This window comes from Perissodus microlepis, chromosome 12 (assembly GCF_051167445.1).
Source record: "Perissodus microlepis isolate ML-2025 ecotype Zambia chromosome 12, ASM5116744v1, whole genome shotgun sequence".
NCBI lineage: Eukaryota > Metazoa > Chordata > Actinopteri > Cichliformes > Cichlidae > Perissodus > Perissodus microlepis.
In genome coordinates this window covers 31,428,236-31,454,287 of record NC_140472.1, presented here as the reverse complement: position 1 = coordinate 31,454,287, position 26,052 = coordinate 31,428,236, and the positions used below count along the sequence as shown (strand labels likewise).

At 40.8% G+C, this 26,052-nt stretch overlaps 1 protein-coding gene across 4 annotated transcripts in view; it reads right to left on the bottom strand.

Moving 5' to 3' along the window:
• ddr2l (discoidin domain receptor family, member 2, like) overlaps positions 1–26,052 on the bottom strand; it is a 40,899-nt gene that overhangs the window by 8,491 nt on the left and 6,356 nt on the right. Inside the window, exons 1-17 of one of the 4 annotated variants that reach the window (XM_084945959.1) lie at positions 19,377–19,464; positions 10,155–10,253; positions 9,926–10,028; positions 9,629–9,698; positions 8,384–8,536; positions 5,703–5,850; positions 5,231–5,336; positions 4,971–5,151; positions 3,714–3,954; positions 3,552–3,629; positions 3,165–3,307; positions 2,565–2,676; positions 2,275–2,391; positions 1,651–1,725; positions 985–1,229; positions 773–900; positions 54–251 (exon numbers count right to left, since the gene is read on the bottom strand). In XM_084945959.1, the coding sequence (XP_084802085.1) occupies positions 54–251; positions 773–900; positions 985–1,229; positions 1,651–1,725; positions 2,275–2,391; positions 2,565–2,676; positions 3,165–3,307; positions 3,552–3,629; positions 3,714–3,954; positions 4,971–5,151; positions 5,231–5,336; positions 5,703–5,850; positions 8,384–8,536; positions 9,629–9,698; positions 9,926–10,028; positions 10,155–10,215 (2,159 nt within the window). In that variant the 5' untranslated portion in view covers positions 10,216–10,253; positions 19,377–19,464. Of the gene's footprint in view, positions 1–53; positions 252–772; positions 901–984; positions 1,230–1,650; positions 1,726–2,274; positions 2,392–2,564; positions 2,677–3,164; positions 3,308–3,551; positions 3,630–3,713; positions 3,955–4,970; positions 5,152–5,230; positions 5,337–5,702; positions 5,851–8,383; positions 8,537–9,628; positions 9,699–9,925; positions 10,029–10,154; positions 10,254–12,953; positions 13,558–19,376; positions 19,465–26,052 lie in introns of those variants that run through there. The other 3 variants (XM_084945960.1, XM_084945958.1, XM_084945961.1) reach the window with 3 other exon arrangements.

Sequence of the window (26,052 nt, the reverse complement as noted above, 5' to 3'; positions counted from 1 at the left end):
TGACGATCAATTGTTTTCATGTATGACCTGTGCGAACTGTGTGCATGGTTAACCTGACTGAAGGGATGTTGTTGGCATGTGTTAGAGTGCTCTCGATCTCCCGCTGCGACAGGAACATGTTGAGGTCTCCGTTCTCCATGTACTCAGTAACCATGCACAGTGGGTCGGACGACACACACACACACAGCAGTCGGATGATGTTGGGGTCATTCAGACGAGACATAATCTTTATTTCCTTCAGGAAGTCGTTCCTGATCGACGGACAGATAAAGGAGAGGAAGCATTTCCAGATCTGTTCTTCAACTCAAAGGAACCAACTACAAGTATCTATTTCTCAGTGTTACAGTGAAGCCTGATGCACAGATCTTATTTGTTCCTGTACATCCCTTGAAGGTCTTACACCAGTTTATCCTAATATATTCTCATCTACGGAGTCAAGTACTGCTCTCACTTCAAACAACAGTCTTGTAAAGACAAACATGGTCTGCATTTGTAGGTAGGAGGGCTTTCTCTGCAAAAATTAGTCAACCAGGAAATGCAGTTTGGAGCTTTCGGTCCTGCACGTTATTCATTTGACTAGTTATGGACTATATTTTTGTTTTTAGTGTATAAATAGTGAAAAATTCTCATCATATGAACACATTAAAGCAATGAATACACTGATTTTAACCAATATATGCTCTCCAGGGGATGAACCTTTAACCACCTCAGCTCCAAATTTATATAGTTTGACATTGTCATTGACATTCATATACACACTCATAAAGAGTACCTGGCTTGGCTGGTAGCATCGGCCCTCAGCTGTTTAACAGCCACAAGCACAGAGTGACCGTCTCGGTCAGGGAGGGGCGAGCCTTCCCCAAGAAATTCTGGGAGTCCCTCCGCCTCACACAGGTGGACCTGCCAGGGAAGAAGATGAAATAGGGATGAAATAAGATTTTTCCAGGATAACTTTGCAGCCCACGAAACCTCCCACAAGCTCACCTCGCCAAACTGCCCCTCCCCCAGCTTCTCCCTGAAGATCAGCTGTTGCCGAGGAAACTCGGCAGCAGAGATGTCCTTCCTGGTGAGAGAGTCCACGGTGAGGGCGGGGACGGCGTACATGTTGCTGCCAGTGACGCCCTGCAGCCGCACGATGTCCGTCTCAGCGTAGTGTGGCGCATTGCTATGGAAACACTGGTGCGGCGTGCACTGGGTGATGTCTGGCTCAGCGTAGCCACCTCCACATGCTGTTGGAAAGACAAGCGCTTGTTTAATTAATGTCTAATATAAATAAAAAATGAAGTGAAGCTTACTGAAAAGTACCAACAGCACAAGATTATAGTAAAAACGTTAAATTACTGGTAATTTCTAGTTTTCTATCCAAAGTAAAAGCAGTACATCTTTATCATTTTACTAGTACCATTATTCTAATTGCTGACTGAAGTTTTACTAGTTTGAATTTGTTTTTTACAGAAGTTTTTTCAATCCAGGATATCCCAACCTCTCAGGGTTAGGTCCCCTCCAGTAGGTCATGAGAGGTCATAAGATGATTCATAGAAGGAAAAGAATTGAAAAATAAAAATAAAATAAAATTCCAAACTTCACTTGATTTCACTTAAGTATATGTGATCTGATTAACTGCATGAAGTCACACCTTTCAACTCTTACCACGAAGCCATCCTGATGTCATATGACAGGAAGTCAGCAGGAGGAGGTCATAGAGAGGATTACCAAGTAGGAGAGCTGGAAGAAGAGGAAACTTGGAAAAGAGGCGTAGAGAGCCGAGAGAAAAAGGAGAGAAGCACTGCAGAATATGAGCATGCATGTTCAACTTCATCTGGGAAACTTAAATAGAGAGAAAAAGGAGAAAAAAGAGCTTATTTAACGCGTTCTGAAGTAAATAAACTGGAGAGAAACAGGTTGAGGAGCTGTTAATGAGTGACAGAAGATCAGAACTTTGATGGATGCTTGAAGTTTGTAGAGTTTGTTTGAAATTACTGACATCGCCACCAGGAGGCAGCAGTCTCTCTTATTGAAAGGCTTTCAACCTTTTTTCCTCTACAGCTGTGATTAATCATGTCATATTGGATAGATCTGGAACATCTCTGAGGCATCAATGATTCTTAACACAAATTCCTACTACAAGCCTAAACACACGGTTATGAAACGGTCACTCAAAGACAAACATCATGACGCAGCGTTCAAAGGACTTTCTGCTATTTCTCAACTTGTGTCTTTTTCACTAATTCTTAAATGAACGCCTGCATCGACTTCATCGTTGAAGGTGTTTACCAGATGCCTCTGCGCTCTGTGACAGCTCTGGAAGTTTGTTTCTCAGCACCGCTGGGTTCTGGTACTGAGGGTCCAACAGGAAAATTCTCTCATAGTGAGGGTCAGCGTTCACAGGACCTGAGGAAAACAGCAGGAATCAGTCAAGGATAAATGTACATAGAGAGATTTTCTTTAGAATATCTCTCCTACAAACACAAAATTTAACACCTTAACTTTAACCAATTCTTTCTGCATGAATAATAATGGTAATCCAAGGCATGTTTTAAACGATACAAGGAAAAGAAGAGTACCAGTCGGGGCGCGTCCAGAGCGCGGGGGCACAGGTGGAGTCTGTAAAATGATGGTGTCACTGCAGGACGACAGCCGGACCGTCACCTCCTCATCAAGAATCCGACGTGGACCCTAGATTAGGATGGAAGAAAGAAAAAAAAATGGGGTCACAGATACCTGTAAAGAGTCAGTCAGTTCATTCTTATTCGTTCTTTAATCTGATTTAATGCTTAATAGTCCTGATTTAGCCACAAACATAAGCTATAATCTTATTTCCTAAAAAGAAAAAGAAATGGCTCCTATCTCCCACGTGAGTTTGGGATCTAAACTGCAGCTTTTAACCTCTTTTTGAAAATCAAAACAAATTTGTGAGGTGACTTAAAGACCATAAAATGGAACCAGGGACCTCCTGGTGGACATCTATTAGGAAACGGTTTGCATTTCACCAGAGAATGCAGCTGTTTACAGGAACATTTTTTAAAACCTAAAGCGATTAAGTGATTACAGCATGTTTAACGCCAATGGACATGACAGGAAGTTAACAAAATAAAGGTACTTTATTAAGAAACCCCCACTTCCACTCAGAAAAACAAAGGTAATACATTTATTTGTATCCTCACCTTCTCTAATACCTTGCAGACGTACTGACACCATAGGATGAGGAAGATGATGATGACCAACAAAAGGATGATGGTTACCAGGCAGCCGATAAGGATGGGTGTTTTCCCATCATCTGGTGTGGCACTAGCTGATGGAGCAGCGGCTGAGAAGAAAGGTTAGAATACCATATACCAAAGATTTTATCATTTGTTTCTGCAAATACATTTGTTAGTGGGCTCCACTAAGTATGACAGAAATGCTAAAAAAGACATATGTCCTCACAAATTAAGAAAAAGGCAAAAAAATTGACCTGAGCACAAACTGACAAAACAGCGCCCTCTATCTGTCGCAGTTTTGAAGTGGCGACTTTAAAACTGTCTTTAAAGTGAAACAATTAATTGTCACACCTGTCTTCTGTGCAGGTGTTGTGATGGTGTCCTTAGTGGGTAGAGGAGATGTCATTTGGGTCAGGAATATGGTATCCACTGAAAAACAAAAACCAGGAAGTTACTTATTTTTCCTTCTTTTACTGTTCTGCACTTTTGTTTGCACGTGCGTGTGTTTGTTACCTGACTGAAAGGAAATCTCGCTGAACATCATCCAGACGTCAGCAAAGTAAAAGCGGCAGCGGAGGGATTTGGCAGTGCGGTGGTTCAGATCCACGGTGACGTAGCGAGCACTCGGATTCCGGTCATCCAGCACCGTCCTGAACTCCACAGGCTCCGCCTCCCATACAAAGTGGGGCTTAAACCAACAGGAGACCGAGGAGAAGATCTTCACATCGCGGGAGAACATGTTGTTGCTGTGGACCTGGATGGAGAATGAAAATAAGAGTAAGTAGCAGAACATCTGCTATTGTTTGTAAAGCGTGAGGGAGTTCCACGGGGATCTAAAGCTCATTTATAATGGACTCAGACAAAGTGGCAATGATGGCACAGTAGGAGGAGATGCTAGCAGCTGCTGATGCGTGACTTAAAAGTAAACACATGACTCCAATGAACATTGCTGGAGCACTTGCTGGCTGCGCTCCATATTACAGGAAGAGCAAATGCTGGATGGAAAGTACTTTTGCAGTTACATCAGTTACACAGTGATGAAGGAGAGCTGTAAGCAACTGGTTAAAAAGCTTGACCAGATATAAAGGTAGGCAGAAAATACTTTTCAATCTCTTTTATTATGTGACAATACTGTGCATGCTCCTGAAAACGTACAAAGTTAAGTTACTTTTGTTAGGAAGAAGTTAAAACACGACCAAAGCTCCCACTTGGGTTTGCACTAATAAATGCTGCTGCCTGGAAGCTTTGATCACTTATAACACATTGTTCAACATTTACACACACACACACTCATTTTCATATCTTAGTGAGGACATCTCATTGACATAATGCTTTCCCTAGCCACTTACCCTAAGCCTAAAAATCAAAAATGAATGCCTAACCCTCAGCCTAAACCTAATCATAACCTAATTGTAACCCTGACACTAAAACCACATTTTGAATCTCCAAAATGCCTTCAAACTCGTGGGGACGGGCATTTTGTCCCCATAAGTGACTGCTGGCCCCCACAAGTATAGTAGCATGCAATTTACTGTCCTCACAAAGATGTTTAAACATGTCCCCTGCCATCAGCCTAGGCTGACGCTGACATGGTGCCGAGCAAACTAGAGAAACCCGACACTGGATCTGAACCAGAGGCAATTTTTAGGCTCTGAGTAAGTCTGGTAATTGCAAAAGCAAATGTAAAAGTGCTGTCAACCACTACTGCTATGACAAAGTTTGTGGTGAGTTCATAGTACTGATGAGGTAGAGGAAGCAAAAATGAAAAACCTTCATCGAGGTGAAGTTTCTCTGCCTGTCGAACACGAACTCCATCTCCACGTGTTCCAGTGAGTCGTTCTTCCAGCCCAGGTAGTCGTAGCCAGGCCACACGCTGTACTCGTGGGTCCGTGTGAAGTCATCTTGGCCGATCACGCCGTCCGTCAGCTGACCCAGGCCGCCGAAAAGCTTCCTATCGGATGACAAAGCAGTCAGCAAACAGGAAACGCTGACATGTTATGTGTGTACGAGTGCAGCAAAGAGAGACCCACCCCCTTTCGTGTACTCCATCATATGTGGAGTCATTGAGGTTGGCGATGGGATAACCCGGCGGTTGCATCCGCTGACCCTCTGGAGCGCTGTAGGATATCAGGCCATCTGAAACCAGGAGGAGTGGAAAGTTAAAGGTGCAGTTCATCCCATTTCACTGTTATCTCACCACAATAAGATCCCACAGCTGCACTCAGAACAGCAAACTTTCAACCTTCATGACAACAGTGTGAGGATCGCACTCATATCATTCAAATTCCTGTTTTTGCTCGATATAAGGATCTGATAAACAGCAGTGTTTGTTAAATAAAAGTGTTGCTTGTGGATGAAAAACAGTTGTTTATGGACATTAAAAGCTTTTATGATGACATGAAGAGGTTTACTTGTCTCTGAGGAAGCGTAAACAGTCTCTAATGGCAGTTGAGCTGACGAAAACGCACATTAACAAGGAAACTGTGTGTTTATGTGTCCTACCGTCCCATGAACAGCCGTACAGCTCCACTCTCATGCAGACGGTGGTGGACAATCTGGTCACGGGGAGCAGCCGGACGTAGCGGGTGACGATCGGAGGGCGGAGGTCCTTTATGACAGAGGTGTAGGCGTCTTTGTTTCCCTCAATAATCTATACACAGATATCAGGGATACAAAGAAGACCATCACACCATGAGTACAGAAAGATTAAACCCCTGGAACATCTGTTCAGTAGGTTAATAGTGTTGTTACAAGTTGTCATGTGACATGTTTTCACTTTATAGCCATCTTTATACAGTCCATTGATTTTCAGAGAACTGCTTGACAAACAGTGTCCTGGCCAGGTGAGGCCTGTGCCCTCATTATTCTGTGACAAATGAACCAGACAAGAGATCTGGAGTTGATTCCAAGTGTTGAACTTGTGTTTGGAAGGTGTGCATTGGAACTCCCAAAGAGACATTGATGCAAGTGAAGGAGGGATTTTTAGGCTGAAAAACAAACAAACAATAAAGCTATTAAAGCAACACGTTCCCACTCCCAAAGTGTAACATTTTATGCTAGGTGACAAATAGTCGGTATATTACGATTTCAGCCACCCAACGCTATATTACGAGTTCGGAAAATGAGAACCGTTGGAACGAATCCACACATGCACGTTTATTTTACTTAAATTGCTTTGGAAAACACTATCTAACACAATTAAGGTGTTGGTTACGATTAGGGATAAGGTTAGGGTTAGGGCTGGAATACACGGCTGGAACATGTCTTACCGTGGGAGCGTCATTCTATTCGATTTCATCCACAATCCAGCGCGTAGCATAGGAACGCAGAAGGTCACCTTTCACATTCCCATGGAACACCTCAGGACTTGACAAATCGTCGGTATATTAGGCATTGGGAGTGAGAATGGGCTGATTAAAGAGATAGAAATGTTGCTATCTAGACACTGTTATAGGTTTTGTGTTACTTTTGTTAAATCCCTTGATTTAGACCTGAAGGTGTGCATTTCAGTCACATTTTGATTGCTTGATTAAAATCCACTGTGATGGTGTTTAGAGGAAAATTTGTGCCTGACAATAGGGAGTTAAATGTGGGGCGATCGTGGCTCAAGAGTTGGGAGTTTGCCTTGCAATCGGAAGGTTGCCGGTTCAAGCCCCGGCTCGGACAGTCTCTCGGTCGTTGTGTCCTTGGGCGAGACACTTCACCTACCGCCTACTTGTGTTGGCCAGAGGGGCCGATGGCGCAATATGGCAGCCTCGCTTCTGTCAGTCTGCCCCAGGGCAGCTGTGGCTACAACTGTAGCTGCCTCCACCAGTGTGTGAATGTGTGTGTGAATGGGTGGATGACTGGGTGTGTAAAGCGCTTTGGGGTCCCTAGTGGGGACTAGTAAAAGCGCTATACAAATACAGGCCATTTACCATTTAAATATGCTGCAATATTAGAGAGAGAGCCCCAGTGAGCAAACAACCTGCTATGAGCAGCGCTTGGCAATAGAGACCACCGACAAAATCAAGATCAGGGAGGGGCAGCGACCAACGATTGGTGCATCTGATATCCCCGTGTTGGTGTTTTTTCTGCATCATCATAACAATGTGTGTCCAGGATCAACATTGAAAGTGACCAGTCACATTGTTGTGATGTCACAGCTTTGTATTATGGGGTAAAAAAGAAAAAAAAGGCTATGTTTATAAGAAACGCTCTGTTTTCTTTATTAATCTATACAATTGAATAAAAATATTATCAAGTTAGCTTCCGTTAGCCAAATTTAGTTTGCTCATGTAAGTTTGCTAGTGATACTTTTAAAATAATTAACTAACTTCTTGGCCAGTGCAAACTGAAAGCTGATTGGTCAGTTGTAACGTAGATCCTGGACCAACATTATTATAATGATGCAGGAAAATCTCGTTAAAAAGACAAGAAAAGCTATGCTAAACAAATACAAAACGCAAACACGCCCTAAATGACCAGAATTATCGAACAAAGTGACAAAAACCACGAAAACAATCACAAATAGATGCAAAAGGACGGTGAGGATGATGCCAAATTTATGTTAACAAGAAAATAATATATATATTTTTTAATATTCACTGCCTCTCACACAGTGCCCCTGCACAACTGCACGTGTAGAAATATGCAGCCAAACATTCAAAGCAAAGAAGACAAGCTTGAGAGTTTCTGCTGACGGCATGAATCAGTTACTCCTCAGCGGATGTTTCCGGGCTTCATTTCCTAAAGTGAAAAAAAGCACCCTGAGAAATTTGGAATGTGAATCTTTGTGCTGCTGGGCACAAAATAACCAGAAATCTGCACAGACTCTGGGAAGTTCCCCATGTGAATGTGAGGGAGGAGCCTCAGATCAAAAACATGATTCTGGTGTTTTAAATTGTTCTAACAGTGTTGCGTAGCTGCGCGGACCTCAAATGCCAACAGGAAGCTGGCGTGTAAATGTAATTTCCTCTGATATGAATATGAATGACCAGAAGCAGCTTAGAGTGAAAAACGAGAGGAAAAAAATCCTGTTCGTTTCTTTTTTTTCTTCCTCTTTCTCCAGTCTTCCCTCCATCAGTCCTCACGTATTTCCTCCTATTCTTCCTTCGGCTCAGACCCTTCTCATGTCCCATTTTTCAGTCTGTTTCCTCTCTCCTCTCATCAAGTCCTTTTTGTAAGATATTTGGGTCACTCACCTCGTTCCCCTGCCGATTCCTCCAGGACTTCCACAGCTTGCCGTCCCTGCTGTAGTTTACGCGATACTCTCGGGCAAACTCATTCCCAGAGTTCCTGATATATCGTCCCTGAGTACCAATAACCGTCAGAAAGGTGAGTCTGCCAAGATCCACCTAAAAAGAAAATTCCAGCAAAAGGCTTTCGGTCAAATCATGTAACATGCGAGTAACCTAAAAACCAAAAGCTGCATTTAAAGATAATATTGTATCGTTAACGTGGGAAAATGGTTCACCCCAAAAGCATAGAGGCAAGCTGTCCACACATCTGGTTGTTAATCCTGCAATTTTAATGTCAAGAGGCATGCAGCTTCCAAATACGAGATGCATTCAAGTCAGAGATCTATAACAGGCTTCAAAGTTGGTTTTTATCGTGAGCTGAGTGTTTGCAGCGTCTCGGGATTTTTGTTGCATTTCTACAGAAATCGGCCCATAAAGAAAACTGTAAAAACTAAAGATGCTCTGTGTGCCTTTACTCAACAGTATGCACACAAAAACCTCTGCAACATCACAAAATTATTTTCAGGTTTTAGATTTTTTAATTACTTTTCTCATTTTAACATATTAAACATATGTCAATATACAGATATTAAAGCGACTTAAACAGATGTGAAGTGTAAGAATGTCTGAATCACATAAATATGCAGCTCATGTGAAACTGAGGATTTTCCATACAGTCTTTGATGTCCACAGATGACTGTGACTCAGATTCTCTCCTTTGATATTTAAATACCTACAGCTTCACATTGCAGCATTCACACATGTGGCGCAGTATCGATACCACCAACTTTATTAAAAGATTGCTCAGTTCTGAAGGTACGTATTTCTTTGTGTTCCACTCGTCCCACAAGTCAGCTGTTATACACAGATTTAGGTTTATATGCCAGTTTGTAATAACACAGCCTTATCTGGGAAACACATGAGCTTCTAGATTTATCCAAAGAATAACTTTGTAGACCACACACAGACTTCACCTTTAAATCAGAATGTACTGAATTTAGCTGCTTTGCAAAGCACTTAAATATTGTGTTACACTCTGAAACCTCAGATTCTGATCCATTGTGATCTTTTCACCCGTTCTCATGTTACACTGACTGCGGAGCACCACTTTCTCCTGCATGCACGACACCTTCTTACTTATGGAGTAGAACTTAGCTACATAACAAATGCAGGTACCCGGACATGACTGAGCACGCTTCAGACACAAACCTCGAGGTACTGACTGACTGATGGCAGCGCTGCAGGACACCAGGCGCCGTCTCCCTCCTCACGATTCAACCTGCACACACACACACAAACACATAAACCACACTTGCACAAGGTTAACCAAAACATGCAGTTCTAAAATCTTCAAATTTTTATTTGACTTCATTCTAAAGCATATTTAATCGATTGTGTATCTCACAATTCCATTTCAGGTTTTTCTTTTTTTCTTTATTCAAGAGTTAAAAACAATAAAAGACACTTTTTTAAAACCAGTCGACTTAACCTTTAAGCCACACTGACCTGGCGTACTGTGGTCCTGTTGTTTCGTGCCATTGGCTGGATGCTTTGAGCGCATCATCTTTGATCCGTCCATCCTCCATGCCCAAGGGGTAGCGACAGTGTGCTGGAAAAACACATTCACATACAAATGAAACATTGTAACTGTTTAAATTGGCTCGTTGCAGAGGACGGATTCAGATTTCAAATCAAGATGGGGTAAAATGGGGTTTGTGTGTGTGTGCCTGTGTACCGGGATCAATCTGTCCGATGGCTGCTGTAGCTTGAAGGATCAGCAGCAAGAAGAGGTGCATGATGGTCCGCCGATCACACCAACACACACGCTACATCTCTGCGAGACACAGAAAAAACAACATGAACATCTGCAGCTGACAGTGAATGACGGCTCAGGCAACAAGGGAATAAAGTGTTACAGTAAACATTTTTTTCTGGAAACCCATCCCTCTATTTTCTTCATTTTATCCAATTCAGGGTTGTAGTCGGGCTGGAGCTTATTCCCCGGACAGGCCGCCAATCACATCGAGACAGACAACCATTTACACCTATAGCCAATTAAGAATACCCAGCTAACCTAACGAGGATGTCTTTTGACAGTGGGAGGAAGCCAAGAGTGCGTGTAAAGAACTCATTCCAAAACAGCAGCACCACGTTGACTTCTTTTGGGAAATATCTTTGCAATTTTTGCACGTTTTTAGGAAAATTATGAGGAAAGTTTCAGTAAACTGACCCATAAAATACAGCATTATTTTGTCTTTAAGTTGACATGCCAATTTGCACATATGCAAAGACCATTACTGCCATTGTACAATAAAAAAAGGTCCTATAAACACATAACTAGAATAGATGTTTAAGTCTTTGATTTTTCCCGCCATCGGCACCCACAGTTGACAATCACAGTACATAAAGGAATTTTTGACGTCTCCTGTGTGATGATGAATTTTTGAAGAATTCTGCTTTTGTTGTTTTTTGCTGCTCCTATCCTTATTCCCTCCTTAAAATTATTTATTCCCTCTAATCCCATTTTATCCAGCAACATATTTTCATCTGTTTCTAATTTATCTACGTTTAAAGAATCATTCTACAGTTTACTATAAAATCTAAAGAGTCTTTCAGCTATCATATCCCTCATTTGAGGCTTGAATAGACGTGAATCCCTCATTCAAGCAGAACTTTAGGTGTTCCATTGTGCACATTAAGAGTAATTTAACTGATTATCTGACATTAAAACATTGAAAACTGCAATTTACTCCAAACAAAACAAACAAAATCTTTGTTTTCGCTGTAGGAAGTCGACTGTCTTCAGCGGTCACTGTTTTACACAACTGCAGCAGGATGGATGGACGAGGAGGAGTCTGAATGACTCCTACCGTCATTTACGAGAGGACTGTGCGTGTGTGTGTGCGTGTGTGTGTGTGTGTGTGTGTTTGATTTCATAATGTTATTGCTGTTGGAGCAGAGTAGTTTATAAACACTGGACACAAACAGCATCCCACTCACAGAGGTTACGCAACACTAAAGAACACACACATACATACACACGCACACGAACACACCCCTATTGTTGCACACAAAGCATTTCAAGCATAAATACATAGACACATATAGAAAAACTACAATCGCTGTCTACTCGTATTGTCTTGTTCTCTACATTCACTCTGTGTAAAGTTCTCGGGGTCAGAACAGCTGGGCAGGCGAGAAAGACGGGGTGATAGAGAGACAGGAGGACAGAAAAAGAAAATAGACAGGAAGAAAGACAAAGAGAGGAAGAAAGAACGCAGACAGCGGTTTGAGGCCGAGGGCCGATAAGAAAATGAAGAAAAGGAGAGAAACACAAAGAGAGGAGGAGGAGGGAAGGAGGTGAGCAAGGTGGGGAGGACAACAATGGGTGGAAGGGAGAAGCAAAGAGAGAGAGGACAGCGTTAAAGTCAAACACAAACTTCCAGGTTTTTTAAACTCTTTTGGGATCAGAGCGGAATTTGACCCTGATGCTAACCCAGTAAAGGTGACACAGCCCGAGTAGAAATGAGCCAATCAACAGCTCAACAAATCATTTCACACACTTTAACTTTTCATTTAATTAATATGTCTTTCTTGCAGATTTGAAGCCAAAATAACTGAAATTTATATATTTTTTTAAATTTAACCTCCTAGGACCTGGCATCCACATATGTGGAAATCACTTTTTGGGTTGTCTAGACCAGCGGTCCCCAACCTTTTTTGCGCTATTTTCACACACCGGCCTTTAAGATGTCGCAGATAAATACAACAAAATAAAACGAGTACTGGTACCAAAAAATAAGATTTATTCACAACACACAGGAAAAGACCCAGGGAAACAGAGTTAATGATAAAAACAATTTAAAAAAATAACACTAAAAACCGATAAAAACCCTAAAAACCATAAATTTTACACCTGTGCCTGAACTCGCGGGCCCAGTACCAAACGACTCACGGACTGGTACCGGTCCGTGGGCCGGGGTTTGGGGACCGCTGGTCTAGACCAAAATACTAAATTTTGCTCTACAAGGGCCTGATATCCACTTCCGAGGACACTATACTGCCACTGTTCTATCAAAATGTAAAGCGAATGTCCTCATATGTCAATCTAATTTTTCTCAGAAACAAAAATCAGGTAAAAAGAAAAAAAAAAATCAGGTAATTCTTTGTTTTTACATTCATCAGGTCCCAAGAGAAACTGAAAATGCATGCCATGAAAGAGTTCAGGTCTTAGGAGGTTAAAAGTAAAAAAGAAACTAAACTCCATCTGCAGAACAATCACAGTGGCTCTGTCTGACTTGAGACCAGGGGGAGACACAAACTTCTCTTGCAGCACAGTTCTAGTACCAGACTAGTTACTAGTTAACTAGTTACTGTAGTTAAGTTTAGTTTCTCCTTTTTTTGTCAAAGCCACAGGGAGCTTCAGATTCAAGACCCTCTGCTCTACAATGAAATGAAAAACACAAAGAAGAATCACGTCTGATGCGTCCAGTTTGTGTCGTGATGACTTCAACAGGCAAAATCTGAAACTGACCATAAATCAAAACCTTTGCTGTCTGTCCTTGTGGCAAACATCCAGCTCAGCGCTAACAGGAGTTAAAGACGGGAAGCCTTGCCATCTTGACATGGATGTGAATGTTTCGGTCTGTAGACACAACAGGCTGCAGCAGCTGATTGCAGCCCGCTTCAGACAGACTTGCATGTTTTTCTTCACATACTGACTGTTCTTAAATACCAGAGAATCCAGTCTGTTCCTGAAACAATCCTTCTCCCTCTCGCTTTTTTTTTCCCTAATGAAAAACTCCCTGCTCTGCCTTCAGGAAGTGAGTTCATTCACTTTAGCCGAGCTGAAGAAGAAGTGGTTCACGTTTGTTTTCTAGCAACGACTGGGGGAGAAGGAGGGAGCTTTATGTAATGCGTTGGCTGAACCTCAGATTCCTGCCCTGTTGCTCATCTCTACAGCAAAATCACATGACAAGAGAGTGAGAGAGAGAGGGGGAGAGAGGGGGAGAGAGAAAATAACAGAGAGAAAAAGACAGTAAAAGAGATAAAGAGAAGTCAGAGAGAAACAAAAAAGTAACCCTTGGAAGAATCTAATGAAGACCGATACTGAACTGTTTTTGTAACAAATAAGTGATGAAAAAAATTCAGCTTCATTATAAGCAAATTATAAATAACTTCCTGGAGCATTTCTTGACCTCTCGATCCACCATGACAAACAGACCATTTAGTTTTTTCAGGCTTGCTATAAATAAACCAGATTTCTGGAAATGAAATCGCTGTAAAACAACTTTGGTAAGGCATGTAATTGCAAGGCTTGATGCCCCAAAGTGTGCACATTATGTAACCAGGTCCTGCTCTCTAAACAACACAGGAGATTGTTTGTCAGTGTCTATGCATCATCCACTTCTTTGTTCAGATCTGAACTACTTTAAAGGTCTGTGTTCGCTTTAGACCACTGTTCTAGATGAGTGTGCAACATGAGAGCGATACAGTAAATGGGTCAATTGTGGACTTGGCAAAGGGCCTTTTGTGTTTTTTTCAAACTTCTCTGCTGCTGAGAGCAGCATAAATCAAGTTTAGGGTTAGCTCAAGCAGGCTAAAAAGTCCAGAAAATCGCAGCAGATCAGCTGGGATCAGCCTACATTACCCGATCGCTTTACTGATACTGCTCTATGGATCCAATTGGCAAATCTCATCTAAATCGCTCTAGCATGTCCACAGTTGATGCAGATCTGCATCCTGCTTTCAATGTCATGATCTGTTCAATTCATACCAAACCACATTCACTATCTATAAAATACTTTTGCCACTTTTACTTTTAAAGCAGCAACAGGGAGACACAAAAGAACCATCACAATTAAAAGATGACTTAAAATCACAGTCAGTATCTCACAATGGGACAAAGGCTAGGGAGCAAAGGTGTATTTTTAAATGAGATTTAAGTCTGCCTGGTGTGCAGTGGCAAATTGTGCCACAAATGAAAAAGCAACTGTCACGTCTGAGTTTTCTCTTCAGAATCAGCAAAAGTATCTGGTCTGCTGACCTGAGTGAACGAAGACATGTGGGTCCAGCAATTTACACAGATAAGAGACTTAAAAAAAATAAATTCAGTTTGATTCAGTTCAATTTCAAATAATATTTGAGTGGAGAGCCGACAACAATCATCTATGTGGATGAACTTCCTTTTAAAGAGGAAGAAACCTCTGGCAGAACGAGGCTCGGGGAGGGGCAGCCATCTGTCTCGACCCGCTGGGGTTTGAGGGGAAAGAGACGGGAAAAAAACAGGAGCATAGAGAGATCACACACAACAAACAAAATGAAAAAAGAAAAACACTGCAGGAAAGAGCAGACAAAAGTTAGTAACATGCAATAGCTGTACAATAAATGCAATGCCAGTGAAAAGAGGTGAGAGGAGAAGAAATGTTCAGTGCATCCTGGGAAAGTCCCCCAGCAGTCTGAGCCGACAGCAGCACAACTAAGTGATGGTTCAAGGTAACCCGATCCAGTCCTAACTATAAGCTTTATCCGAAAAGAACATTTAAACCACTCTTAACAGTAGAGAGGGTGTCTGTCTCTGAGTGCACACTGGGAGCTGGTTCCACAGGAGAGGGGCTGGATTCTGCTTCCCATTCTTCTTTTGGAAACTCTAGGAGCCACAAGTTATTGATGCCTGACCTGTTCTGTAGAGGGGTCTTGCTGCTGCTTTTCCAGAGCAGAGCCTTACTGCCAAATATAAATTATTGCAGATGGAAATAACAACCTTCTTTTGACCAAAAACCTCCGAACTGTAAATCTGCAGCACTGACAGAAAGCACAAATGGGTTTAGCAGGTCTGTGTACCCACCTGAGTGTAATAGAAAACAGTGATCAAAACTGACACCATCACAAAGCCTAAAAAGAACATGATCGAAACTAGTGAAAGGAAATTTACGCATTTAAAAAACTGGATTCATTAAATAGTTTGATATTTTTTAAAAGCATTTCCGTTCTGCATCAAATTAACACACAATATAGCTGAAGATAGTTTGCATCAAACAAGTATGTTATCGTAAAAGAAAAGTACAGAAAGACTAGTTTTGTTCAGCGCACTCTGGTCTGTGGGGCATTTATTCAATAACTTTAAATCTTATTAAAATCAGAGTCACATTATATGGAAGCATACAAAACTGTCTTTGTTTCAATTATGCAGAACTTGCACTTTGAGATTCTTTGCCTAGCCCAGCTATGTGTGCTTTAAACGATTACATCACTGCTTAGTCACAGTCACTCTGACAAACCATTGTTTGAACGTGGGTGTTTCCAGTGTAGAAAACATTGTGCAGGATGCTCAGGCTCATGTCCAGCTTATGTGCACTTTTGCATTACATGAAAAATGACAATGTTATTTTGTAACGAATAAACTATGGATATATAGAAGAATAGCTATGTACTCAGACCCTTTGCTGTTAGTACAAAAGTTCAGCATAAAAATATATTTAAAGTAGGGCTGCCACAAATGATTATTTTGATAGTCGACTAGTCACCGATTATTTTTGCGATTAGTTGACTAATCAGATCATCATCCATTGGACGTATAACAGACAGCCTATTGCACCAGCATGCATCTGCTCTTATATAACTATCATTAGCTTACAGCTTTAAGTGTTTAAGGTATGTGCTAACTAAAAATAAAGACAAGATGATAGTTTATTAAATTTTAATGAAATTTGCAGATTGTTTCGGTGGAGTTTAATAAACTCAGCCGTCTGCTCCTTGCTATCTAAAATATAACAGGACACCGGAGTATATTCTCGAGCATCTCACACTTCTGATAATCAGTTGTCTGCTTGACGTTTATTCAGCTGTGTAAAAACTATAACTTTAATCTCAGCCAAACCGATTTACTCAGGAACAAATAAAATACAGAAAAAAGCCAAACAATAACATTTGTAAGTTATCTAAGTGACTTATATATCATGTTTAACCTGAGTAGCGAAAGACGGCGGTGGGTTTGAAAACGATTTGCTGGGAGTCCGGTGTTCTCAGCGGCTCTAGTGAGCCTTGCCCCCGGCTAGCTATCGAGCTAGTGGGTAACAGACGTCTCCGAAAACGTCAGAGCGCTTTTGAAAATATGTGGTGTCTTGATAAACTGAGCAGATATTTGAGGTTTACACAGCTACATTCTCGCCTGAAAATATGTTAAACGTTTATTTTGTGACCGAGAAAGAATAATACGAGTAATATTAAAATTAACTAGTTGCCGCCATTGTTGGAAACTGAGCTGGGCCGCGCTATGAATTCTGGGACACAGTTTCTTCTTCTTCGGGGTTTAACGGCAGCTGGCATCCTTGTACATGCAGTGCTGCCATCTTCTGTTTCAGTCCGTTATTACACTCTTAAATACTACTACTTATTCCTGCGTCTTTTGGGATCTTACAAAGCTTCAAACGACGCGTCGACTATTAAATTAGTCGTTGACGATTTTGATAGTCGACGTAATCGTGACTAGTCGACTAATCGTGGCAGCCCTAATTTAAAGTACTGCATTTTTTGCACTATAAGGTGCAGTTAAAATTGTATTTTTAAAATGTATTTTTACTTAAACAAGCAGCTGTTTTTTTATGCAAATTTCTTGCTGACAGTTTAACCAAAAGGGCCGACATATCCTGAGCATAACCATGTATAATATCCACAAAACTTAAAAAGAGGTTATACACATGCAATATGGCAATATTATGTTGAAACACAGTATGTATCACTCCGCGTGGCTCCTGACTACGGTAGCCGTAATGCTCCAACAATCCATCAAGCGGTGCACCTTGTAGCTTATCAAAGTCCTACTAAAACATTTTTTGACAGATTTTCGAGCGCCGTGTACCACATAAAATCAGTTCGAGGTCAGTAAGCACAATCAGAATTCATACATAAGGCGCACCGGATTATAAGGGGCGCAGTCGATTTTTCCGACAATCAAAGGATTTTAAGAGCGACTTATTTTCCGAAAAACACGGTAATAACGACGGCCCGCATGCATGCTCTACCAAAAATTGTCCTTTGGTGTGTATCTGACGGACGAAAGCCAAACCAGTTCCACACCACTGACGTTGCAACATTTTTACAAACCAATTCTGGTTCATCTGTCATTCAACAATCCGCTTTCGCCCTTCTCATTCTCCGTCGTCGCCATGCTTCTTCTGCCATGTGCGTATGAAAACAAAGGCACTGCGTATGCACTTTTTAACCATATTCTATCGCGATATTTAAATTTTTTATCATTGCCTAATATTATACCGGTATTACTGTGAATGGTATGATATGACCCAGCCCTGCATGAGGGTTCCCGATGTTTAGGGACAAATGCAATTGCATGGCAGGATGCTGTAAACGGACCAAACTTCAGTCAGGAGAACAACTGAGATAATCCATCCACAATACGAGGTTAGTCAATAATATACTGCAACAACATGGGAATAGAGCAGCTGCAAGAGAATTCAACATTAATGAATCAATGGTACAGAAGTGGAGGTGGGAGTTTGACTGACTGTTTTGTTTCGCTTAACCCTTTAAGACCTACCATAGAACCAAGTTCGCCAGAGCTTATATTATATTTTTACATGCTGTAGTGCCATTTTTGGGAGCATTTCAAGTTGATATACATCAATACAACCATTACAGCCCAAATTTTAATAATATGTCTGCATTAAGTGCATAGTAATTACATAAATTGCAAAAAAGTGCAATAAACTACAAAAAAATTGAAAATCGTTTTTGTTTTTTTAACATATATTTCTAGTTAGAGAAATTTAAGAGGCTTATCCCTCAAAACTGTAAATACAAAAAAGTTGCACAAAATAGTTTCCCACCACAGGAAATTTATTTTGAGTGTCTTCATAGTTTTATTTTTGAAATACACCAATTTTTATACACTGCAGGAAAAACGAAAAATAAATATTATAGTGCAAATTTGCAAAAAAGCAGCATATGCATCAAAATAAACTATTTCCAGCAGTGCAATATTAGTCCTAAGCATCCCAGAAACGTCACAGAAAGTCATAAAGTCAAACATAACTTTTAAAAACACCAGTATAAGCTCATGAGGCCCTGATGGTAAAAAACTACATTTCCGCGAAAATGACGTCACTTCCGGTTTTGGGCAGGTCATGGCGGACATGCGATAGTTCGCGCTGACGTCTATTCCAACGTAGGAAGTGTTATGAACAGCTGATCGGATTGGCAAAGCGTGTTTCTGGAATATTATGTTTTTGTTGCTGCAAGTGCTTTTTATGCAGTTTTTGCAAAGCTATATGTGGAAGGAAACCGTGACCTAGGACAAGCTGATGGCATAAGATGTAAGTACAACTCCTCAGGTTTCATATGCAAAAAAAATTATTGCGCTAGCTCACGTGGTTGCAGTGCTACCGGGATTTAAAAATAGTTACGCAAAACGGAGCGTGCCCGCTCTGACCGGTTTTAAAGGGTTAATGCACCTTATAATCCATATAATCCTTATGCATGAAAAGAGACCCATTCATCGACAGTGCGCCTTATGGTCCAAAAAATACGGTAACTAAAGTAAAAATATTATCCTCATTTCCAGTGGTTTTGGGCATTGGCATTTACAGTTCACACACTACACCATGATTGCTAAAGCCACAGTTCAGAAAAGTAGTAAACATTTTTAATGCAAACGTGACCAACAGGTGTTTAAAAAGGTTAGAATGTCAGCCACGTGGGAATGGGATTTTATAAAGTAACTGGAACCACCCAAAGGAAAAAGAAACGATCATCAGTTTAAACCAGTATGAAAAAGTTGACTGCCGCCAAAAATAGTCACAAAATACTAACAAACTACAATTATGTTCATAAATGGGCATGGCCATTAGAACGCATTCATACCTTTACTTTTACTTCAAGTACATTTTCCTTATTATACAGAGTAAACCGTCATTGTCCTTCTCTAATTCCCCTTACTTACCTCCTCTCTCCCTATTTTTCTTTTCCTCTCCCTCTGTCCCTCATTTCTCTCTCCTCCCTCCTCCCGTCAGAACAAACTGAAGCCAAAAGCCTCAACATTCCAAACATTCAACGCAACCCAGACCTCTCTCTCTCGCTCTCTTTCTGTCTTTCTCTCCTTCTGTGTCTCTCGCTCACACAAACACACAGGAATCCACATGCCTTTCTCCAAGGCTCTCTCTCTCTCTCGCTTACAGCTACACACAGGAATCTACATCTCTCTCTCTCTCTCTCTCTCTCTCTCTCTCTCTCTGGTTGATGGGGTGAATGAGACAGAGTTCACTGAGAGCAAAACTGAACAGACCCGCCGAGAACACAATAGAAACCATTAGTAACAAACACTGACCTAAAATTATCTGTTGTTAAGCCTGACTTCACTTTAGGGAAAAGGGATCTTTGAGCAAGACTTTATTATAAACCAATCAAAAACACACACATATTCCAGGTGACACCACAATCCCACTCTTTTGTCAAGGACTATGGACACAATGTTTTAATTGTCTTTATGATGAGTTTCTGTAGTCTTTAAATGCATAAATGTGTTAATTAAAAATGATTTTTTCAATTGTGTTTGTTTCTATGAATCCCAGAGCCATGTTAGCTGGTCTGTATCGCTCTCCATCGAATCACCATTCTAATGAACAAAAACATCTCTCTGTGTATTCTCACTAGCACTATATTATGTACCCATGTTCAACTGCTTGCTTATGCACATTTCTAATTTGCCAATTACATGGAACCAAGTCAATGCATTTAAGATCTGCTGAAGCTCAAACCAAGTATCAGACCAAGGAAAAAAATGTTTGGCAAGACTCTGAACGCAGCATGGTTGTTGGTTGGTGCTGCATATTTCAAAAACTTCTGATGTACTGGGATTTTCCCACACAACCATCTCTAAGGTATGCAAGAAAGTATCTCTGAATGTGCAAAACATTTAACCTTAAAGCAGATGGGCTACATTAGCAGAAGACCACACTGTGTGCCACTTGGCACACACGGGTTCACAAAAACAGAAACAATGGAAGTAAAGACTGATGTATATACTGATATAGGATTTTTAAGACCAATACTCATACCGATACTTGGTGATTCAAAAATCTGACATGTCATTCAAAACACAAGTTGCCGTAGGAAAGTTACCTGTGGAACATTAAAACTCATGACATGTCTGAAGGGCATTTCTCCTTTAGCTTTTAATTGGCCATTAAAATGCCAATACCATGTTGATATAGCAATCAAGGTCTAAACAGAAGTTTGGAAAAAATGTTGCCTGGTCTGATGTTTCTCAATTTTTGCTGCGACATTCTGACATGGTCAAAATTTGGTGTAAACAACATGAAAGCATGAATTCATCTTCTCCTGCATCAACAGTATAATGGTTTGAGTGATACTTTCTATTTTTTAGCATCCTTTGGGTCCCTTAGTACCACTTTAGCATGGTATGAACACCACAGCCTAGCTGAGTATTCTTCTGATGGCTGCTTCAGCCAGGATAATGTGCCATGTCACAAAGCTTAAATCATCTCAAACTGGTTTCTTGAAATAAGCCAGTGATTTGTAGTAGCTGGTAATCAAATGGCCTCCACAGTCACCAGATCTCCAGCAGAGCACCTTTGGGATGTATTGGAATGGGAGCTTTGCATCATGTATGTGCAACTGACAAATCTGTAGCAGCTGTGCGATGTTATCAAGTCAATATGAATCAAAATCTGCTGTAAAGCCTTTCTGTCACTGCAGCAATGTCTGCCTGATTATGCAACACAATAAATGAGGCTGCACTCACACAATCATAGAGGCCTGTTGGGTCCAGATTGTAATGGAACACACCATCAAGTTGTTAGACGGTAAAGACTCCCAGCTGCTTATCAACAGAAACAACAGAGCAACTGCAAGAGAAATAAAACTTCCATAATTAGACTCATGAAGAGATTCTCTTATCAAAACCGTACCACACGACCGAGAGCAGCCAAATTCAGATGTGTGCTCACCGTCAAAACATTTTGCGCCATCCTTCTTCCCAGTGTTTTCCTTCAAATAGCGCTGTAGACATATCGAAAGCCAAAAGAGGGTTTTTTTCATCTGTTTGTGGGTTGTGATAAACATAGACTCATGGCCATCCATAAAACCCTCGCTTTAGGCTACATTCACAGAAAATCTGCCGCTTTTATTTTCTGTCCACAGCAGTGTGAGTTAAGTTTGGTGATACTCAGGTCACAAGATGTCTAGACTTCAAGTTCAAACTGGGCTAAAACACACACACACAAAAGAAGCTATACACAGCTTTCACAGTGCTGACCATGCTGTGCAAATCAACTGTAAAATCTGTGGAGTCCTTTCTTAAGTTCATTTCATACGCAAGCACAGCTATGAGCAGAAACAGTGTCTCTTCAGTCTGTGCAAAACTTTGTGGTCATTTATTGTTGTCTGCTATAGACTGCTGTCTCTGTTCAGCGCTTTGAGGTCCATGTTTATGTTCTTTTATGAACTTTTCTCACGGAGTAAAACTGCTCTTGGGAGTCAGAAAAACGTTTAAGATGCAAATGTAACCCTGGAGCAGGTGATGGTTGCGAGGTCTGAACTCAAGCCGAGAAGCAGCTGGTTTAGAAAAAGCTGCTGGCATTTGAAGAATGTGAGGAGCGCTTGATTTAACATGTAAAGCTTTGAACTGACAGCAAAGACCAAAGCCAAGTTAAACACAATTAAATACACCGAAAAGTATGAATGGGGGACATGCTAAGCCTAAAACTGGGAAATTCCTGCTAACTCCAAATTTCAAAGACATTTTACCTGATCTTAACTGATTTTCTAACATCACCTCTGGAAATGTTTGCATTCAAGAGGCACATAGTTTTAATTAGAGCTAAAAGGTGTGTGAAATGTGCAGCTGATGCCAGGAAATGAAAGCAAAGACCAAAATTGGGTCTTTTTTCTTATCTTTACTCATCTTGTGACATCTGACATTTTCCTTCTAACTTCTGGGTTGAGAACCAAAGAGGTAACGAGTCCCAAAAAGAAAGGCCCATGCATGCAGGCTTCGAGATCTCCTTGCAAGACAAAATCCTCACAACCTGCAATAACAGATAAACGATTTTACCACTAATAGAAAACACTGTAAAGTTACTTTTACTGGTATTGGGAATAAGCCCAACTGTATTTTAAACACATGTAGTATCCACCAAGAAATTGACGATAGATGCAGCCCTGTGATTGGCAAATAGTCAAACTTTCTGCAAGACGCATTTTATTGACAATATTTGTAGTACATCTTCCTTTTTAACTGTTTCGTCTAGCATTGCTGAGTAACTGCTAAAACTTTCAGTGAGTAAACCATCACAGTTTTCAAACAATTACTCAGAACTGGCCTTGAAGCAGTTCTGAGTAAAAGATTACATAAAACTCTTCAATGTTTTGTTTTGCAAGTGTTGCTTCATTCACATCTTATTTTTAATTGATTCAGTGCTGCTCTTCTGGAAATCAGATGGAGAATTTGTAACTACTCTGATATCAAAATGTCACTCAAGACTCTGTTGCTTAAGTCTGAATACAAACCCTGGAGACACGACAAAACACATGCAAGCAAGCACACACCTGGAGCCATTTAAAACACACTCAGGACCATACATCCTTAAAGCACTGCAGGTTTATACACATGCATGCACCTACATGCAAGCAGTACACACACAGATGTACACACACAGGTATGCAGGGTATCATAATTCTGTCAGGAGTGGTTGGAGGTGGAGGGAGCAGACGACTCATCTCTCTCAGGAGGCTCAGTGAAGTTATCACTGAGCAGACACAAGTTGACGCTGAAGAACTGTAAACTAAAATCTGTTTCTGACATCAAACAGCATTATTCACGACTCCTGTCACTTTAAAAACGGCCACTGTTTGGTTTTTGATACCCAACAGTTTACTGTTTGCACAAATTTCTACAGCACAGAGTACATTAACTTTAATGTGACGGTCCAGGCAGATGGCAAAACTAGGTCTCGTTTAGCACACGTGGACTAGAGACATCCCAGGATGCACTTGGTGAGATGCAGAGTAAATCCAGTCTGTCACCAGATGATTACACAGACCACAGAGTTGCATGAGCTAAAGATCAACTGGCATATTCAAGGGCTGAAGTAAATCTGGCATTCATTTGCTTTATTTCATCCATTACTGGTGATAAAAACTCACCAGGGGCCTGTGCTAACAAGAAAATTCAACATACCCAGTACAGCCCTTCCTCGGTTGCTTTTACTGACCCTAACACTAAAAACCAGGTTTAGCAGTCACATGAAAGTGGTTAGGAACTCAGATAAATACAGATAAACCATTCAAGTCAACCTTAACCCTTCAAAAGAAAGAGGCCGTGTTGTCAGCACATAACCAGTCACAAACTTGTACAGATCCATGTGTAGCAGCACGGCATTTAAAGCCAAGAAAGTAAGGTGTCACAAGAAAGAAAAACGCAGCCTATCTAAGATCTGACTTCAGTTTAACTGACACATTGCTTGTATTAAGGTAGCTATTCTCATGGAGTGCAAGACAATGTTCCCTTGTGTTCTTCAAGCTCCAGTTCCCGAGGTTTTAAACCAGCTGTGAGCAAGTACAAAAAAAAAACCAATTTGAAAAAGTCTGTAGGTTGACTTACTCATTTTAACTGTTCAGTCAACAGGGGAGAACTGCAATGAGTCAAGTTGTTCCTGAGAATCTATACTCCTTATGGATGATTATCACGGAACGTAAGAGACTTCAGACATTCTTTAAAAACTACGTAATCTCTCACTACACAGGACGGGGATTTTTCAGGAATGGTTGATGCTGTTTTCTGGAGAAGTGATGGGTCAGCAGGTGGTGGTTATTATGGGGATAAACCCTAGTAAGACTTGAATAAAAACTCAGGAGAACTGAAAAAGAGTGACTTGACTGTTGAATATACCTATCTGCATATTTACCAGCTTGACTTGCATGCATGGGCAGGAGAGAAATTTCTTAATGAGCCAAAAAGCTATAAACCAACAGCTAACATCCCAAATTGCATTCAGGGCATCTTTGGATTCAAACTAAACCCTTCTGCAAATCAACTAGTCAAATCCACTCAGCAGACTCATAAATGTGCAGTTCAACTCATCTTATAGACTTTTAGCAAAAGTACAGCAGCACTGATTTAGTACATTGTAAAAAATGCACAAAAACAAGTTGTTTTTTTTATACATAAGTATAGGTATTGATTCTTTAATTTGATTACCAGAAGATGTAATACACCAAAATGGAGTGTACTAACAAACTACTAATTTACCTGTCTGATACTAAGGCGCAATACAGGAGCCTATGGCATGGTAATCAATTGGACTAATAGATTAGATCAACCAATTACCAACCCACTTGTCACAAATCGGCTGCAAGAATCCAAACCAAAATCCAAAAAGGTGTCTCAGGGTGGGTCGTCTACAATTGGTCTAATTGATTAGTGCTGGTCAAATAAAGGAGATTCAATGTTACACCATTTTTTAAAACTTTTATGTTACTTTTTTTTAAAGATGTGCCGTGTCTTCAGTTCGGCAAAGTCACTATACTACTGTAGCTTCGGACTGACTAAAAATGATGCGATCCCTGCAAAACATGCAACATCAACAGGGGTAGAAATGCCGGTTGTGTTTCATATTGACTTTAGAAAGAATTCTCATCAAGTTTGTGGCAACAATCAGATAGACGCAACTAAAAAAAACAAGATGCTACAAACAATTAAAATCATTGTGCTCGACAAAATGCAAGGGACACTTACCTCATATTATCTGGATTTAGTTAACAAAGCTACACAGGAAGGTTTAAAAGATCACTGAAGAGGGGAAGTCAGGAAAGGTCTGTCCTGACCGTAATCAGTCTCATAGTCACCATAAGGAGGGTGTGATACATCACTGAGGATTGTTCACCCTTTCCTCACCCCGCAGGACTAACAAAGGTGTCAATGATCTTACTGGAAGTAAACGGGTGGGAATATGACCGCTACATTAACCGCAGCTGAAGCAAAACACATTCAGTAACTAGTGACTTCACATGATTCTCCAGCAAACTTTTCAGCGGCAAGTCGTTCATTTGGAAATTGAAGCTTGTAAAATAACAATGTTTTTATGTGGTTACTTTGCAGCAACAGTTAAACCAGCCATTAAGGACTGTTATGAGAGAGTTACTTGAAAATGATTGAGCAAGAAATGGATCCCACACTGCAAGAAATATGAACAAAAGCTGTGAATGGGAGTGTCGGCGGTTGAAAAGTCCTTCTATAAGTAGCTACACAGAGTATTTGACAGTGCAGTGACAAGTTGTTTTTCTTATTTTAAAACCAGATAAGACTCAGTCTCAGAGCAGACAGTACACAAACTACCAGAGCATCCCTTTGGTAATTTACAGAAATGTAATTTTAATAACGTTTTGATCGGCACGGACGATTTCAGTCTGTATCATCTTCTCTCAGCAGCTGCCATGTTGGGCGTTCTTCTTTTGCTCTTCATGTGCCTTGCACAGATCCACTCTAACAGATCCTCCTTGTGGGTTCTTAAGGGTTTAATGAGCTGCTGGCTGCAGCCTGGCTGGTGGAAACTCAATACACTTAAACATGGGCTCCTTTAAACTTATCTGTAATCTGT